Raw genomic sequence first — 15,873 nt, 5'->3', positions numbered from 1 at the left:
GATATTGTTGCTGCGGAGGTACTAGATGATGCATTTGCATTTGTTGTTGAGATCGATAAAGATCTTGATATGGAGCCTGTTGTGATTGTTGTTGATATTGCTGCTGTTCTGGTATCTGCTGGTTTTGCTGATTCACAACCTCTTTCATAATATCTTGCGTCGAGTGAAATGCAGCATTTAACAAAGCTTGAGTTCCATCTTGAATATAATCTTCTTCATTTAATTGTTGATTTACATTCATATCTGTCATCTCTTCCGTTTGTAATTGCTGTTGAGAATAATGTGATATCGACTCATCCTGTCCAAGCTGATGATGCAATCGCAGCGTGTTCATCATTATTCGTAACACTTAATCCATGACCAGTACCAGATTTCTCACTTGCAGCTATCTTTTCTCTCTCTTTCTCCTTGGCAAGTTTTTCCTTTTCTTTCTCCTTTGCTGCTAATTTCTGCTTCTTTCGTTCTTCAGCTTTCTGAGCTTTTCCGATTCAATTTGTTTTACTTCATTAATATCAATCATTGTAATGCGACTTGTTTAAAACGTCCTGCATCGGCTGTACGTCGAATTTCGGATGATAGTTCACTCAAATTCTTCTTCCTCATCGAAAATTTTAATGTTTGATTCAATCGTGTTATTGACGACGTTGAAGCTGTTGAAGAAGGTACAAGTCCCGATGGTTGTGGTATTTGTGGTCGATAAAGAGGCTTTTTCACAGGTGAAACATTCATGTCCTCATCCTTATCATGACCATCGTCTTTGTCACCACTTACTGTAAAGTGTAAAGCAGCCGCTGATGTCGTTTGAGAACGTAGCGAAGTGTTCAATAAACCATTATCAAGCCAGAAGACGGAAACTCGTGTGATTGTGTCAAGGCCCCCTGTGGACCTCGGTCTTGAGTTCCTTGACCTTGATAGCATGGAATGCTGTCTAGTCTTAGAAATGGATGCAAGGCTAGACCTTATCCTTGGAATGTCATGGTTGGAACACCATGAGCCATGGATTGCTTTACGGTCGAAGACCTTAGGCGCTACGCGCACGTCTCCAGGTGGACTCTGATGAGTCGTGAACCCAACTTAGCTAGGAAGCAGAAGCGCCGATGGTGCGGGCACTGGATCGGGTGGTCAATGTGCTGAATATTGGTATATTCGAATTGTCAAACACCAACGATGATTTGGACAGAAATCTCGAGCGTGGCCCGCGGGCTGAACGTGGAGTGGCACGTAACCCGCTGAGCGCTGCTCAAGTATTGGAGCAGTCGCTCTATGCCAAGAGTGACATGGTCGGCCGAGGGCCAAGGCATCAAAGGGGAGGCCCTTGTGATGCATGTGGAGTGGAACGTAACCCGAGGTGAACTGCTCACGTTACGAAGCACTTGTTGCGTGCCAAGAGTGGCATGGTCGGACGTGGTCGGAGGCATCTTGGGCTAGGCTCTTCTGATGCGCGTGGAATGGCACTTTATCCAGTGGTCAAAGACAACGGAAATAGCAGCTATTCGTCGGATGTTGTTAATAACATCAAAGCTCCGATAGGACAGTAAGTGGACACTGGACGACGCTGAGTGCGTGTTCCCACGGTCTCGTCGAGATATAAAACCTTTGTGAAGAGGCGACAGCGACGCCGTATGCAAGCTGCAAGACGCCAAGTGTCCACCCTTACCTAGGATTTGTCAACTGTAGACAATAGCGCACAGCTATACACAGAAGATGGCGACGTCACCCTCGAGTTTATTGCTGCAGTGGATGCTCGTCGTGAGTTTGAAGAGATGTCCCACGAAAAGTTCGGCGGTGCCGTGAAAGCAGACAATTTAGCCGAAGTGGTCATTATACGACCGGAAGAGGAGATCAACTCGTCATCGCTTCTGAATGAAGCTGAGCTGGGGGACGCCACGAGGGTGCTACGAGTGGATCTTTGATCCTGAAGTTATCCTCGAATTCGTACTAGCCCTTTGTAAAGGAACTTCAAGACGTTGTTTCCAAAATCCCCGCCGTCGGTCCTACCTCCGGACCAAGGTGTTCGTCATGAGATCGATCTGGTTCCGGGAGCCAAATACTGCGAAATACGCGAATGACCTCTGCCCAAGGGTCAGTGTGACGTCATTGACACCTTTTTCCGCGCGAATCACGACGCAGGAATGGTGCGTGGGAGCAAGTCTCCCCATTCGACAACTTTTTTTTTATGCCCGGAAGCCGAACGGCAAGTGGCATATCGTTCAGGCTTACAATAAGTTCAACGCTGTCACCATCCGGCACAGACGGCGATTTAAAGGAAGGATGTTTTCCAGAACAACATGGTGGGATGTACGAAGTACAGGGTACGTGACTTGGTCGATGGGTATTACCAATTGCTTATGAGAGCGAATGATATTCCGCTGACAGCGGTGAGTACTCCGAGCGGTATGCTCTGAGGTGGCTGGTGATGCCTAAGGGCTGTCAAATGCGCTAGCAATATTTAATCGGCTTGTGACGCAATTGTTCAGGCCTCATTGGGCGTCTGCACACAGTCGTGCGGAGCACGGGAGGACCGATGAAGAGAACTACATCGTCAATTTACGAGCGGTGCTCGAGTACATGTGCACAAATAAGCTGTATGCTAATGCAGACAAGTGCATCTTCAACGCCGAAAAATTCCGTTTTTAGGGTGCTTTATTGGGAAGCGTGTCCTTCGAGTGGATCCCGCTAAGGTCAAGACCTTTGTGGACTGGCCGGTTTTGAAGATTCAAGATGACTTGCGCAAGTAGTTGGCGATGCCAATCCACTTGCTTCCGTACAACGAAATCTACGCAGAAATGCCACGGCCATTGTCGAATCTCCTCAAGAAGGATGCGGAATGGTGTTGAGACACCGAGCATCAATGGGATTTTGACAGGGTCAAAGACAGTCTCTTTCATGCACCAAATGCTAGCGTTTTTAGAGCCCGATCGTCCTTCTAGTATACCTGTGACGCTTCTGATTGTGTCATCGGCTGAGCACTACTGCAAGCAGATGCCGAGGGGCGAGATCGGATGTTCGCGTTCGAATCTTGCCTGCTTAAGGCTGCGAAAAATAACTACCCAGTCCATGTCAAGGAATGACATTCAATGAAGTATGCACTTGTCACGTTCAGGGTTCACCTGCTGAGCTCAAAGCCATTTGTGATCGACACAGATCATGCGGCACTACGCCAGCGACTCAGTCGCCTCACCTCTCGCAGAGGATGATCAGGCGGCTCCTATTCTTCGCAAAATATAACTTCGAGGTGATAAGCCAGGATGTAGAATGCTTTGGCCGATGCGTCGTCAGGCAAATCGGATAATGAGCTTGCTCATGTCATGACGGTGACGTCGTCCGTGACGCATTTCATCCGCGCCGCGTACGCGGGTAATGATATGTGCGTAGCGCTGCTACGAGCTCTTGAATTTGAAGACTCGAACAAGAAATTGTCGTCGCGACTGCATGCACAATTGCATCAACTCGACGGATACGCCACGAATTGTGATCCCTCACGATGAGAATTTGAAGTACCGTACCCTGTATGAGGCCCACGACACTCTACTCAGTGGTCATCTTGGTCGTGATGAGAGCTATAATCTGTACAAATGGACGAGCACCTATGTGCGAACGTGTGAGACGTATCAAAGAGTGAAACCATCTGCGAATGCGGCGGCGCCGCTGACCAGTTTGCCAATACCCTTCGGGTGTTGTGAGTCCATGAGTTTGGACTTTATGCCTGGCCTGCCGAAGGACTCGGCGAACAACACGCGTGTGATGATCTCCGTCGACCGTTTGAGAAAGATGGCTCACCATGCGGCGGTGCCAGACACCATCGACGGTTTCGGTACAGCGACGTTGTTATTTGGATTGTGCCTTTCGACAACATGGACTCCCGGAGTCCAATGTCTCTGTCAGAGACCCAAGCTTCACTGCGAAGTTTTGATCGACGATCTTGGTGCTGGGCACCAGGCTGGACATGTCAACAGCGGGTATCCGCAGACCGATGATCAAGCTGCTCGCGCGTGAATCGCGTCGTCGGGGACGTCCTTTGCAGAGTCTGCGTTTAGACTACGAGGCGCTAGAGCGCCATTCTGTCACTAGTAGAGTTCGCTCTGAACAATGCAATGCATTCATCTATCGACTACACGCCATTCTAAGTGAACGGATTTGTTTATCCTCACGTCCCGCTGACGCCGCCATCCCATGGTTTAGAGCTTGGTGGAGGAGTAATTGCCGAGCGGCTAGCTTATGTCAGCCCCTCTCTGTGCGTAAGGAGTCGATAACTTTCTGTCTACCAGACTGAGTATCTTACGACATGTTCGCGATGCAATGGCTGAAAGTCAAGACTTGCACACGGAGTATGCAAGAGGTATAGGAAATGTTAAAATCTTTGAGGCCGGAGACCTGGTTTTATTAAATGGTTTTATTAAACGCTAAAAACCTTCCTACTCATGCAATTTCTGCTGTCTTTAAGAAGAAACTCCGCCCACGGTCTTCCGAACTTTTCAAGGTTGTGGCCAAGCGGGGCCTTGTGTATACGCTCAACCTTCTCAAACGGATACGCACTCACCTGGTTTCTATGTGGGCTTGCTCAAGCCGTACCGAGATCCAACGCAAGTGGACGCGGAAGCATTGGCGCCAGAGCGGCGCCTACGACCTGTCAGAAGCTAAACCAGCAACTAATTTCCAGCACGGAGTGCAACGATCTCCATCTTCAACGTTGACAAGCGCTTCACCTTTACATGAAGCGACGCGTTCGTCAGATCAACGGCTAGGAGCCGCTCCAACAGAGCGCGATAGTCCCTTAACGTGAAACAACCGGATGCACATCGTGCTACAAGCTCTCGAAGTCTTCCGCTCAGCGCTATGCGACCCCAACATGACGCTCAGCGAAGTCACTATTGCGACATACCTCGTCCCTGAGAGCTCGAAGGAATCGCGAGTAACCGGACAGCTATCGACCCAGTCGTCATCAATCACCGCCGACTCTTCTCGACGAGAATGGTGGTGTCCACTATCACGTGGAACGTCTTGTGGGTCGACATCATCGCCAGGGTCAAACCCAGTATCTTGTGAAGTGGTGGAAATACCTCGACCTCGAGAACTCGAGGGAGTTTGAAGTACCACTTCGGCAAGACTGCCCAGAAGTCGATGACCAAAGGGATCATGACGTTCAGCGTCGTCGTACCCTCTGCGCCTCTCGGCTATAGCCAGGGAAGCCTGAGAGCCATGAGCTGAGCTCATGGCTCTTTGCTGCTGTGGTCGCAGACTCACCTGTGTGGGAGACCACATAGCTCGCGGGAGCGTGATGGATTGGTCTATGCGTTGCAGGGCGGCAATAAGAAGGAAGTAGGCGACGCGCCTTGGAATGGGCAAACTCGAACCGAAGATTGCGTTTCACGCGCTCGTCCACCTCCTTGTGGCTCCACTGTAAATTGGACAGCCAGAAAAGCTTCCGGTGCCTCTGCACCCATCGCTGTAAGAGTTCTTCGTCATCTGCATATTCTCTTCTCTTCTCTACTTCATTTCCTGCACGCGGAGCAATCTCGGAAAGCATGTCCGCGGCTTCAAAAGAAGTGCATCCCATGCATCCGGCAGCAGAGCACCGCGCACCGCGCTGACTTCGCGCTCAAAGAGGAGTCCCTCCTGTACCCGCGATGTGGACGATTCCTGTGGTGCTCGACCCTGGCGAAACCAATGCTCTGCCCGTGGGCGCTCTCGGAACCAGCGAGAATGGGTGTCATTCGTGTTCTAGACCGAGGACTTCTTGAGCAGAGATTGCGTGCAGAGAGTCTTGAGAATATAGAGGTGTCTTAGACGCGTGAGTCTCGAACGAGGCGACAATTAAATGTGAATTGTGGGTGTTCACATTTTTGATGGGAGAGAGTGTAACGGAGTTACACGAACCCTGGTATGAAGAAGTGGGTCACACAAGATGGTGTGACCATACAAGGTTGTGTATTACACAACGGTATAATCACACAATGGTGCGGCTATACCTTAACAAGAAATCAGTACGTAACTGGACTGCCAGAATTTATGGTTTTAATGAGGTCTTACTATTTAATTGGAAAAGCCTAAAGAATTATATGTAGGCGGCTTCAGCGAAAAAAACCCCGAGAATTACAGTTTACAGTTTGAATGGAATGGGTCAAGGTTGTGCTTACTCTTGGAGTAAGCGGATTGCGATCCGCTACAAAGGACACCAACCTTAGCTTTGCCTCCTCTAGCGAAAGAGCTACGGCAGTCTCTCAGTCTTTTTTTCTCTTCTCTTCTCTTCTAGAAGAAAAGAGAGGAGAAATGAAGAGAAGAGAAAGGAAGAGGACGTTATAATTTCTGGTCGGTGTCACAGATCTTACATTGGAGTTTACGGCAACAACACGCGCAGCTCGCCAGTATCATGTATATAAACAAAAGCTTTATTTACACAGAGAGAACAAGGCGACCGTGGTAAAATACGTCAAGAAAATTGTAAAGCTGTCTGTAACATTAACAGCAAGCGATGGCTGAGAGGAAAAAGAAGGTGATACAGCTACCCAGCACAAGTAGCAGCGGCAGTACCAGCAGTCACAAGCAGCCGAAGTGCACCGATAATTCGGCGGCTCGCTAGGAATGCGTGAGTGTAAAATGCGCACACAGGCGCTAAAAAAATCCATGCTAGCAATAGTTTCAACATCACCGTATATGAGCGAGTATAAACCAACAAAAGCAAATCCATGCCCAGCAGCTGTCGTGATGGCTGTACCAAGATAAAGAAAATCCCAGCGATCAAGAACCGAACGTCTTGCCCACAAAATTCAATTTCGAGCCGCAAGAAGCGTATTTCGTCGCTTGTGGCAATGATCAGGTACTGGGCGCTGGCCTCGGCCTCTCGATTATTGTCGAGAGGCCGAGGCCAGCGCATGGATCTACCGGCTGTGAAGGTCACTCTGGTGCTTTTTACCATGCGCTAGGGCCTGGTAGATACGGAGACATTCCGAACGCCCCCAACGAGTCATTGTGTGAGCATGGCGCGACGATCACAAATATTTTGGTTCCGGAAATCTGCAAAATACATTTTGGGCGTAGACAGGCTGGTCGAAAATGAAGCCAACTTCTGCACTCGCGCCTTGCTAAGCTAATGCTCAGCGCTGTATAAGCGACATGTGTTCTACTAAATGTGAGGCGGTGAACAATTTGATCGTTACTTTTGAAAATCTTGAAGCCCCGCGGGCGCGTCAGCAATCGACTTTGTGCTCTGAGATGATAAGCCTTGCTCTCTCTATCAAGAAGAGACAATTAGCGATCGCTTTCACATCAACGGATTACGGGACATCAGCTCGATATAGAGACGACTTCTACAACGTACAGCAAGATATTACAAAAAAAAGATGCTTCGTTCGTAGATCGCGCGCTGGCCTGACAAATAGGCATCCTTTTATATGTTGCCTGCTGTACGCAGCCCAACATTGCTTTTGCAGTGCATGAGTTACACGCCAGCCGCACGCACCGCGTTCACACGACTAGCCAAGAGAACTGCTCGATGCCTAAAGGAAATAGAGACACGAGAAGTCACGATGACTCCCGATCAAAACTGTTATCAAACAACCACAACTGAAAGGGTTTAATCGCCTTTGCAGTAGATCGAGTGGAGCGGAAGTCGCTGACGGTCGGTGTTTAGTGGCATGAGACTATGTTCGCGTGCGTAGGCAAGGTCGTGCGTTGCTCGCGATGAAGAAAGCTCAAATCGTTGCCGCAGAGATAGCGCGGAAAATGCTATGCTGATTTGATGACCAAGGCGCATGACGCTGATACTTTCATACAAATCAGCAAGAAGAATGCAATAGACGGTCATGGACGCTTAAAAAAAAATAGCGGAAAGCGCGTGTTGTTAGAAGCTGAAGGATTAGATACGCGATCTGCAGCGGGGTTGCCATGGCTCTTTGCTCAGAGGAAGCTAAGCTAAGGTCACAACCTTACGTGATTTACAAGAATCAGTACGAGTGCAGCGCATCGCAATCCACTGCCGAGTACTTAAAACCTTAGCCAAGGTAAATGGACTCTTTACTTGTTTTAGTTGCGGCACAGCCGCCAATATTTAAAGTTTTTTTTAACTAATATAGTAGAACCCAAAATACAGATTACTACTTTTACATTAGTCAAAATTACAATATTAGCCGTTTTGCTATCAGTGCGGACAAGTAACATGACACGAGAGATTGAAGCTGAGCCTTCTCGTATTCTCGAGCACATTTATCTTGGATCTCGAGCTCATGCACGTGATAAGAATCTTCTTCAACGTCTTCATATCACTCACATTCTTAACGTACGTTTGTAGCTGCTTATTTCAAGCATTTGACGTAATTTATTTCGACATTGCAGGTGACACCTCAAAAGGAAATGGATCCCGTTGCGGGAGTGCCTAATTTCTTTGAAAAGGACAAGACATTTATTTATCAACGCTGTTCAATATTTGACAATAAAGCACAAGATCTTTCAAGTGTCCTCGACTCTTCCATCACATTTATTGAGCAAGCGAAATACTATGGTATTGAAATCTCTTTCTTTGATTTCTAATTGTCATATAGAAGCTAAACACAATGCCAAGCATGGCATGGACTCGATTCTTTATTATCTTTATAGGTCGAATCCTTGTACATTGTAATAAAGGAGTGAGTCGCTCGACGTCAATGATTCTTGCATACCTTATTAAGTATCAAACCATGACATTCGATCAAGCCTTGACTTTTGTCATTGAACGTCATCCGATAGCAAATCCAAATGCCAACTTTCGACAACAATTGCACGAGTTTGAATGTCAAGTACATCGACAAGCGTCAAGCAAGAAAAGATCACGCGCTCTTTGTAATGCCAATGAAAAGAAAGATTCCGTCAAGTTCATTGGACCTCAATTGCCATATACATCAAACACTGATGACAATCGTACGACGAAACAATTGAAAACGGAGAATAAAGTGATTGGGCCAAGTCTTCCACCATCTAGTGAATCTTAACCATGAAGAAAAAAAGCGATTAACGACAAAAATCGACTACATTCCACTCTTTTTGATTAACTCGTGGTCATGCTGAGTTAAATCTGAGTCTCTCGTAGAATCAAACCTTCTTCTTGGTACGTAAAATCATCAAAATGATGTCCATCGCCATTTTTCTTGCCAACAGGCGAGTCAACAGCTGCCATGTTTTGAAACATTTCAGGTACGTTCGTTATATCGTCTACACTTGATACATCTGGGACAAAAGGAGGTTCAATCTCTTTTCGCATGAGTAAATCCCAATCAATTGGTTCAAAAAATGGATGTGCCATGATATCTCGTCCTCCATTTGGTCCACCTCCAAGACGTCGAGCTGGATCGCGATTTAGTAATTTGGAGATTAATGAACGTGCTACCGGCGAAATGTGTGACGGATAAATAACTTCCGACTGCATAATGTTTTTAAACATTTGACGACGATTTCGATCAACAAAAGGAGTACGTCCTGTAAGCATTTCAAACAAAAGAATGCCATAACTCCACCAATCGACTACTTTACCATACGGTTGATGCCGCAATAATTCAGGAGCCATATACTCTGCTGTACCACAAATGGTTTTCATTCCTGAATCAGCTTGAGACGCTCGAATGGCACCGTCAATCAATTGTCCTTCTTTTGATAATCCAAAATCCGTTAGCGCAATATTTCCTTTTGGATCCATGAGAATATTTTCCAATTTTAAATCACGGTAAGCAATTTGTTTGCTATGCAAATGCATTAATGCTGTCAACAATTGGGCCATGTACAACCGCGTTCGATCTTCGGCAAAACGTTTGGATTTACGCAAGTGGTAAAACATGGACCCCCCAGGATAATAATCCATAATCAGGTAAAGTTTTTCAGCATTTTGAAATGCATATCGTAATCGTACAATATACGGATGACTAATTTCTTTGAGAATGTGTTGCTCGGCTTTAGTATTTTCAATCTGATCGTTCTTGATAATATGAGACTTGACAAGAATCTTCATGGCATATATCTGCCCAGAATTCTTACCATCTTTCTTACGTACTAACAAGACTTTCCCAAAAGCTCCACGTCCTACTACTTTCAGTAGATCAAAATCAGTGATCGTAAGTGGTCGTTTCTCCGCTTCTTCTCTCTTACGCATCGCCTCAATGCGCTGTGCATGTTCTTCAAGTTTTGTTTGCGATGGTACTCTCGGACTAAGTGCTCCTGGACCTCCCATTCGTGGTAGTTTATTGTGCAGCATCATTTGAAGATCACAACATCCGGAACATACACGCTTGGGTTCACTAAATCCTGGTAAAAACAATCGATCGGAACATGAGGTACAAACAAGACGTAAACACATGCGACAATATCGACGTCGATGCAAGACAAACGTTGACTTGCAAAGATAACAAGCATTTTCGCCATCCTGAGCTGTATTATTCCCAGGTCGTTGCTGAGCTTCCAATGTCGGCATTCGATTGCCACGAATGAATGAATCACTACGAGCAACAAATGTGTCGTGTACCCACTCAAGTGTCAATTCCACTTCACCATTACCATGTGCAGTCGGGACCTTTTCATCTCGTAATGCAAACCATCGTCGATCTGCACGATTAAGTCCCACTTCACTCATTGTCACAACAACTTGACCAAGTGATGTATTAAGTGGAAACGATCGATCTTTAACTACAATCACGACTTTTGTTTCACTAGATGTAACAGGAAACGAAAAAGTTTGATTCCATTCCGGATCCATCGTATGTTTATGACTCCCAACCGTCTCTTTCTTCTGACCCACACATTGTACAATTGCAAATGGATTATTGTATGGTTGACCAGTTAATCGAGCACGATTGACTGTCACAATAAGTTTATTTGGAAACGTCGCACGAATCGCATGTAATGATTCTTCAATTCCACTTGCAATTGATTGTAAAAATACAAATGCTGATGTTTGAACCGAATGGACTGTCGACTCTCGTTTATTCGCTCCATTATTCGTACGTCCAACAGATAATGACGTACATCCAAGTCGTGCTTTCGACGTCTCAATCACAGTAAACATTGGTTCAGATGATGCTTCAAAATTCACTGCCTTGTCTCGCAATAATTCACGTAATCCATTACTATCATTTGACGCAAGATGATGTGCCGATTCAATAAATGCAATGCCACCAACACGAACGTATTCTTGTCGTGTTATTGTCGAGAGAAATGTTTTTAACAACATTCCAGCTTGGTCGTACACGATAAAACTAATTTCTTGCGCTGCATTAGGTACGATGTAATTTTTCCAGACATAAATGACATGATCTTCTGGAGTAGCCGAATGCAAGATTTTAGCACGATGTCCATTGACCATACAATAATTGGTACTTGGATTTAAAAGGACAACACCATATCCTCCTTGAATTGCAGTTTTTAAGTATGGAAGCATTGAACCTTGGAATCCCATTTTTGGATGAACAGTTCGACTCCACATTCCAGGTTGCATTCCTAATCAAAAACATGGAATTGTGACCTTAGTGAAAACATTCACGTGGACAAAAGCAAATGTTATAATACCATCGCCAGGTTGGAGAAACACACAGAGTTTTGAACACGCAGCGTAATTGGAAGAGACAAAGATATTACAACGAGCTTCAGCTTTGGAATTTGGAATGAAAATCTCGCGGAGATTCAATTCATTCTTGAGTTTTGTATGAATTTGAGCGATGAGTGTTTGCATGAGTTCTTCAACGTCTTCTTCACTTTTAAGACTAAAGTTTCGACCACCAGCTATAAGAAAAGATCGATCAGAAACTATCTTGATACATTTCATACGAGACACATGACGTACCTCGAGAACTTAAGCGCCGCATAATACGCAGCTCGGAAACTGACGCTGACGTTGGACGACGAAATTGGATTAAGTACGATCAGTTAAAAATTAGGTACAGAATTTAAAAATGTGGCAATGGCAAAACTCACCAGTGACAAAAAGTTGGTTCCGAGGTCAAGAAGTGCATGTGAAACGAGACGATGTGTTCCATTTGGCTGGGAACAAGGTACCATTGAGTTGCATATTGTCGAGTTATTTTTTGTAACTTTAATTGGTTCTTTTGCCTTGTGGCAGATGCGCAAACTTTGGTATTTTTTACGACAAAATGACATGTTTTATACCAAAACACACTTGGTAAGTTATGGTGGTTCACAGAGTAATGCCATGGTAGCAATGGCACAATTGGCCAATGTCAAACGTCTACCGTTTACGTACTTTAGTCGGACATTCAAGTCAAAAGACAATTCTATCGAAGGAAATCTGTTGCTGTCGAAGACACTGGGTATGCAACACATTCAGCTTCAACCTGACGTGTACCATGATCTTGTGAGCTCTCGCAACTTTTCAGCGTTCTTTAAGAGAGAGTGGCGTCCATCGTCAGATACAAAAATTCTTTGTGTGCCACAAGGAGTAGCAACTTTGGAGGCACAGGAAGGTGTAAAATTATTGGCACATGAGATCAACACTTACGTCCAAACATGTGGTACACTCTTTGCAGTTGTAATACCATGTGGTACTGGTACAACAGCTTTGTACCTTGCGCAACATTTGCATACCGACATTACGCTGTTTGCTATTCCATGTGTAGGGGACGCTGCGTTTCTAACCAAACAATTTCAGCAACTTATTGTTGAAGATCCATCGCTGGATATGAACTCGGTAGTATTTCCTCAAATTTTGAATCCAAAAGAAAAGAATCGGTTTGGACGACCATGGTGGCCATTGTACCACATGTACCATGAGTTACTGCAAGAGACTCAAGTGGATTTTGATTTGATCTACGGTGCTTTTGCTTGGTACACATTATTCTCAGATACTACGCAACTTGACAAAGTACTCAATTGTACCACATACAACAGCAAAAGACAATTTATGTATATTCACACAGGTGGTACAAGTGGCAATGCCACTATGTTGTCAAGGTATGAGCATAAAAATAAATCGTAATATTTCTAAACGACGCAAATATAAATTACCGATCTTTACGACGACTGTAACCCATTGTAAACCTCCTTCGCCTTACTAACGTCGCGACATAATGTCATTCCGTGAACTTCGTAATTTAACCGAAATGATGCGATCACTTGGATATCCACGCCCAATCTCAATGGAAAACTTTCGTCTTCCCAATTTTGAATTAGTTTCCGATCTTCTTTACTGGATGGTGAAAAAATACGAGCCAAGTGCAAATGTAAGCGAAGAAATTGATACAGAAGACGATCGTGTTGAGTTTTTAACGCAAGTGACTGTAGAAGTTCTTGCGAAAGCTCACATTCGTTTAAATCCAAAGAAATTATACGCAGCTGATGGATTTGCTGTGAAAGAATTATTGAAACTTGCTCAAGTGTTGTATGAAGCTTCTCGAATTGATTTCAACACAGCACAAGAAGTTGATGATGATGAAGATGAGAGTTCAATGAAATCTTTGCTTGGATCACGAATAAAAGATCCAAAAGCTACACGACAACTTGGTTCAGATCTTACACAAGCGGGTGCGAAACTTTATGATCTGTTAGAAACCGAACTGGATGTTCGAGAAGTACGACAACAGGCACTTCGTTTTTTAGATGCTTTAGCTACAACTTCCGAACATTCAAAGGAACAAAAGTATCTTGAACGAAGTATTCAAGAGATTCTTGTGACATTACAAGATAATGTTGAAAGGACGGAACGCCAAGTTGTGGAATTAGATGCTGAAGAGAAAGCTTTAGCAACTAAAATTCAAAAAGCACACACTGATCTTGAACGAAGTGAAAAGCGTTTAAAGAGTTTACAACATGTGCGTCCAGCGTTTATGGATGAATATGAAAAGCTCGAGATGGAGCTTGAACGACAGTATGCAATTTATTGCGAACGTTTTCGTAATCTTGATTATCTACAACGTGAGTTAGAATTACACAAAAGTCGGGAATTAAAGCAGTTGGTTGAAAACGATCGATCATTGAAAAAACTTCACAAGAAATTTCGAGATGATGAACTTGCGATTTTACGTGGAGAACAAGATGAACAGATGGAGAATTCCATAGTTGAGAAGATGGATAAGAATCGACGTCATGGAGACGAAAGAAATGGAACGAATCAACGAGAAGAAAGTGATTTGAACGATTCAGATGAAGAGAGTTTAGATGAACCAAGTGGTAGTAGTGAAGAAGAGAATTCAAGTGACGAGAGTCTTGAACATCGTGACAATGTACCAAGTGGATCAGACTCGGATCAAGTTTCTCTTGCAGATTCAGGTGAGCTCATTGATCAAGATGAAGACTCCGAATCAAGATCTGAAGTCTCAGGTTCAGGAGTCTCGGGCTCGGATACCAACTCGGACTCTTCAGATCAAGATTTTTAAAAAATATTACGTATGCATTTGGTTTTGAAATTTAACTTTGTAAAACTTACATCTGTAAGATTTACATTAAGCCAGCTCCGACTCTTCAGATCAAGATTTTTAGAAAATATTACGTTTCATTATAAATGCACATTTGGTTTTGAAATTTAACTTTGTAAACTTTACAATAAACTCCCCAAGTTCTTCTCCATGCCTTCCTCCCGATCCGACACTCAATTACTCGAGAAAGATGCGAGTTTTGATGCTTGGATGATACAAAAGTTGCGTTCTGATTGGAATGCACATGAGTTTGGTGGTCTCCTCACACCTTTAAAGCTTGCAGAGGCACGTACTCGTTTCTCGCATCAAGAGACGCTTATAAAAGTACGTGAATCGATTATTTTATTCGTTCAGTCTTGATGTTTGTCTTAACATTATATTGAATCAGGTTCGTCTCTTACTATCACTTTTAAGTATTCGATACGATGAAGTGAATGGTGTAAGCAGTAAGAAAGAAGTTCGAGCATTATTAGAAATAACAGAAAAGGATGGTGACGAGTGGGTTAAAGTGATTTCGGGGATTGTCAAGCAATTTCTCGAACTCGATACAAATGGACAATCCAGTGATTCTTATCATCATGCACAACTTGAAAATACAGTGTTAAAAGTAATTCAAGCAGTGGCAATTCCTTCTAAACGACACAAGAATAGCAATTTAATGATTCTCGATGACGTTTTCACGTTTGAAAATGGATTGTTGAACACTTCGCTACGTTCTCAAACGACACCAACGGCTGCTATACACTTTACAGTAAGTGGTGACAAAGACGATGGACATGATAAGGATGAAGACGTGGATGTTTCACCTGTGAAAAAGCCTCTTTATCGACCACAAATTCCACGACCATCGGGACTTGTACCTTCTTCAATAGCTTCAACGTCGTCAATAACACGATTGAATCAAACATCTAAATTTTCGATGGGGAAGAAGAATTTGAGTGAACTATCATCTGAAATTAGACGTAAAGCCGATGCAGGACGTTTTAAACGTCAGCGAAGTCGCATTTCAATGATTGATATTAATGAAGTGAAACAAATTGAATCGGAAAAAGCTCAGAAAGCTGAAGAACGAAAGAAGCAGAAATTAGCAGCAAAGGAGAAAGAAAAAGAAAAACTTGCCAAGGAGAAAGAGAGAGAAAAGATAGCTGCAAGTGAGAAAACTGGTACTGGTCATGGATTAAGTGTTACGAATAATGATGAACACGCTGCGATTGCGGCTGATATCTTTGCTATGCATCATCAACTTGGACAGGATGAGTCGATATCACATTATTCTCAACAGCAATTACAAATGGAAGAGATGACAGATATGAATGTAAATCAACAGTTAAATGAAGAAGATTATATTCAAGATGGAACTCAAGCTTTGTTAAATGCTGCATTTCACTCGACGCAAGATATTATGAAAGAGGTTGTGAATCAGCAAAACCAGCAGATACCAGAACAGCAGCAATATCAACAACAATCACAACAGGCTCCATATCAAGATCTA

At 44.1% G+C, this 15,873-nt stretch overlaps 7 protein-coding genes across 7 annotated transcripts; 4 read left to right on the top strand and 3 right to left on the bottom strand.

Annotated features, from left to right (window-relative positions):
- Positions 1–293: 293 nt before the first annotated feature.
- Positions 294–918, bottom strand: PHALS_05555 (uncharacterized protein; the record flags this gene model as incomplete). The annotated part of the gene is made up of 2 exons (XM_024719118.1): positions 294–478; positions 543–918. 2 exons carry the CDS (start codon positions 916–918, stop codon positions 294–296), a joined length of 561 nt encoding a protein of 186 aa, XP_024584448.1.
- Positions 919–6,502: 5,584 nt separating this feature from the next.
- Positions 6,503–6,874, bottom strand: PHALS_05554 (uncharacterized protein; the record flags this gene model as incomplete). Its single annotated transcript, XM_024719117.1, has 1 exon — positions 6,503–6,874. The coding sequence occupies one exon, from the start codon at positions 6,872–6,874 to the stop codon at positions 6,503–6,505; it is 372 nt and encodes a 123-aa protein (XP_024584447.1).
- A 1,281-nt stretch (positions 6,875–8,155) lies between these two features.
- PHALS_05553 (dual specificity protein catalytic domain-containing) lies at positions 8,156–8,963 on the top strand (the record flags this gene model as incomplete). Its single annotated transcript, XM_024719116.1, has 3 exons — positions 8,156–8,275; positions 8,332–8,497; positions 8,593–8,963. The coding sequence occupies 3 exons, from the start codon at positions 8,156–8,158 to the stop codon at positions 8,961–8,963; spliced, it is 657 nt and encodes a 218-aa protein (XP_024584446.1).
- A 77-nt stretch (positions 8,964–9,040) lies between these two features.
- On the bottom strand, positions 9,041–11,819 carry PHALS_05552 (agc akt protein kinase; the record flags this gene model as incomplete). The annotated part of the gene is made up of 3 exons (XM_024719115.1): positions 9,041–11,454; positions 11,524–11,736; positions 11,798–11,819. 3 exons carry the CDS (start codon positions 11,817–11,819, stop codon positions 9,041–9,043), a joined length of 2,649 nt encoding a protein of 882 aa, XP_024584445.1.
- A 160-nt stretch (positions 11,820–11,979) lies between these two features.
- PHALS_05551 (Tryptophan synthase beta subunit-like PLP-dependent enzymes superfamily) lies at positions 11,980–12,946 on the top strand (the record flags this gene model as incomplete). Its single annotated transcript, XM_024719114.1, has 4 exons — positions 11,980–12,005; positions 12,074–12,133; positions 12,220–12,518; positions 12,588–12,946. The coding sequence occupies 4 exons, from the start codon at positions 11,980–11,982 to the stop codon at positions 12,944–12,946; spliced, it is 744 nt and encodes a 247-aa protein (XP_024584444.1).
- Positions 12,947–13,037: 91 nt separating this feature from the next.
- Positions 13,038–14,342, top strand: PHALS_05550 (Predicted coiled-coil protein; the record flags this gene model as incomplete). Its single annotated transcript, XM_024719111.1, has 1 exon — positions 13,038–14,342. One exon carries the CDS (start codon positions 13,038–13,040, stop codon positions 14,340–14,342), a length of 1,305 nt encoding a protein of 434 aa, XP_024584443.1.
- Positions 14,343–14,531: 189 nt separating this feature from the next.
- Positions 14,532–15,787, top strand: PHALS_05549 (Negative elongation factor A; the record flags this gene model as incomplete). Its single annotated transcript, XM_024719110.1, has 3 exons — positions 14,532–14,705; positions 14,770–15,696; positions 15,779–15,787. 3 exons carry the CDS (start codon positions 14,532–14,534, stop codon positions 15,785–15,787), a joined length of 1,110 nt encoding a protein of 369 aa, XP_024584442.1.
- Positions 15,788–15,873: the final 86 nt, after the last annotated feature.

Source organism: Plasmopara halstedii (assembly GCF_900000015.1).
Source record: "Plasmopara halstedii genome assembly, contig: Scaffold_2904, whole genome shotgun sequence".
Classification (NCBI taxonomy): domain Eukaryota; phylum Oomycota; class Peronosporomycetes; order Peronosporales; family Peronosporaceae; genus Plasmopara; species Plasmopara halstedii.
Note: the sequence above shows the minus strand (reverse complement) of the source record. Positions and strands in the feature narration are given on the sequence as shown.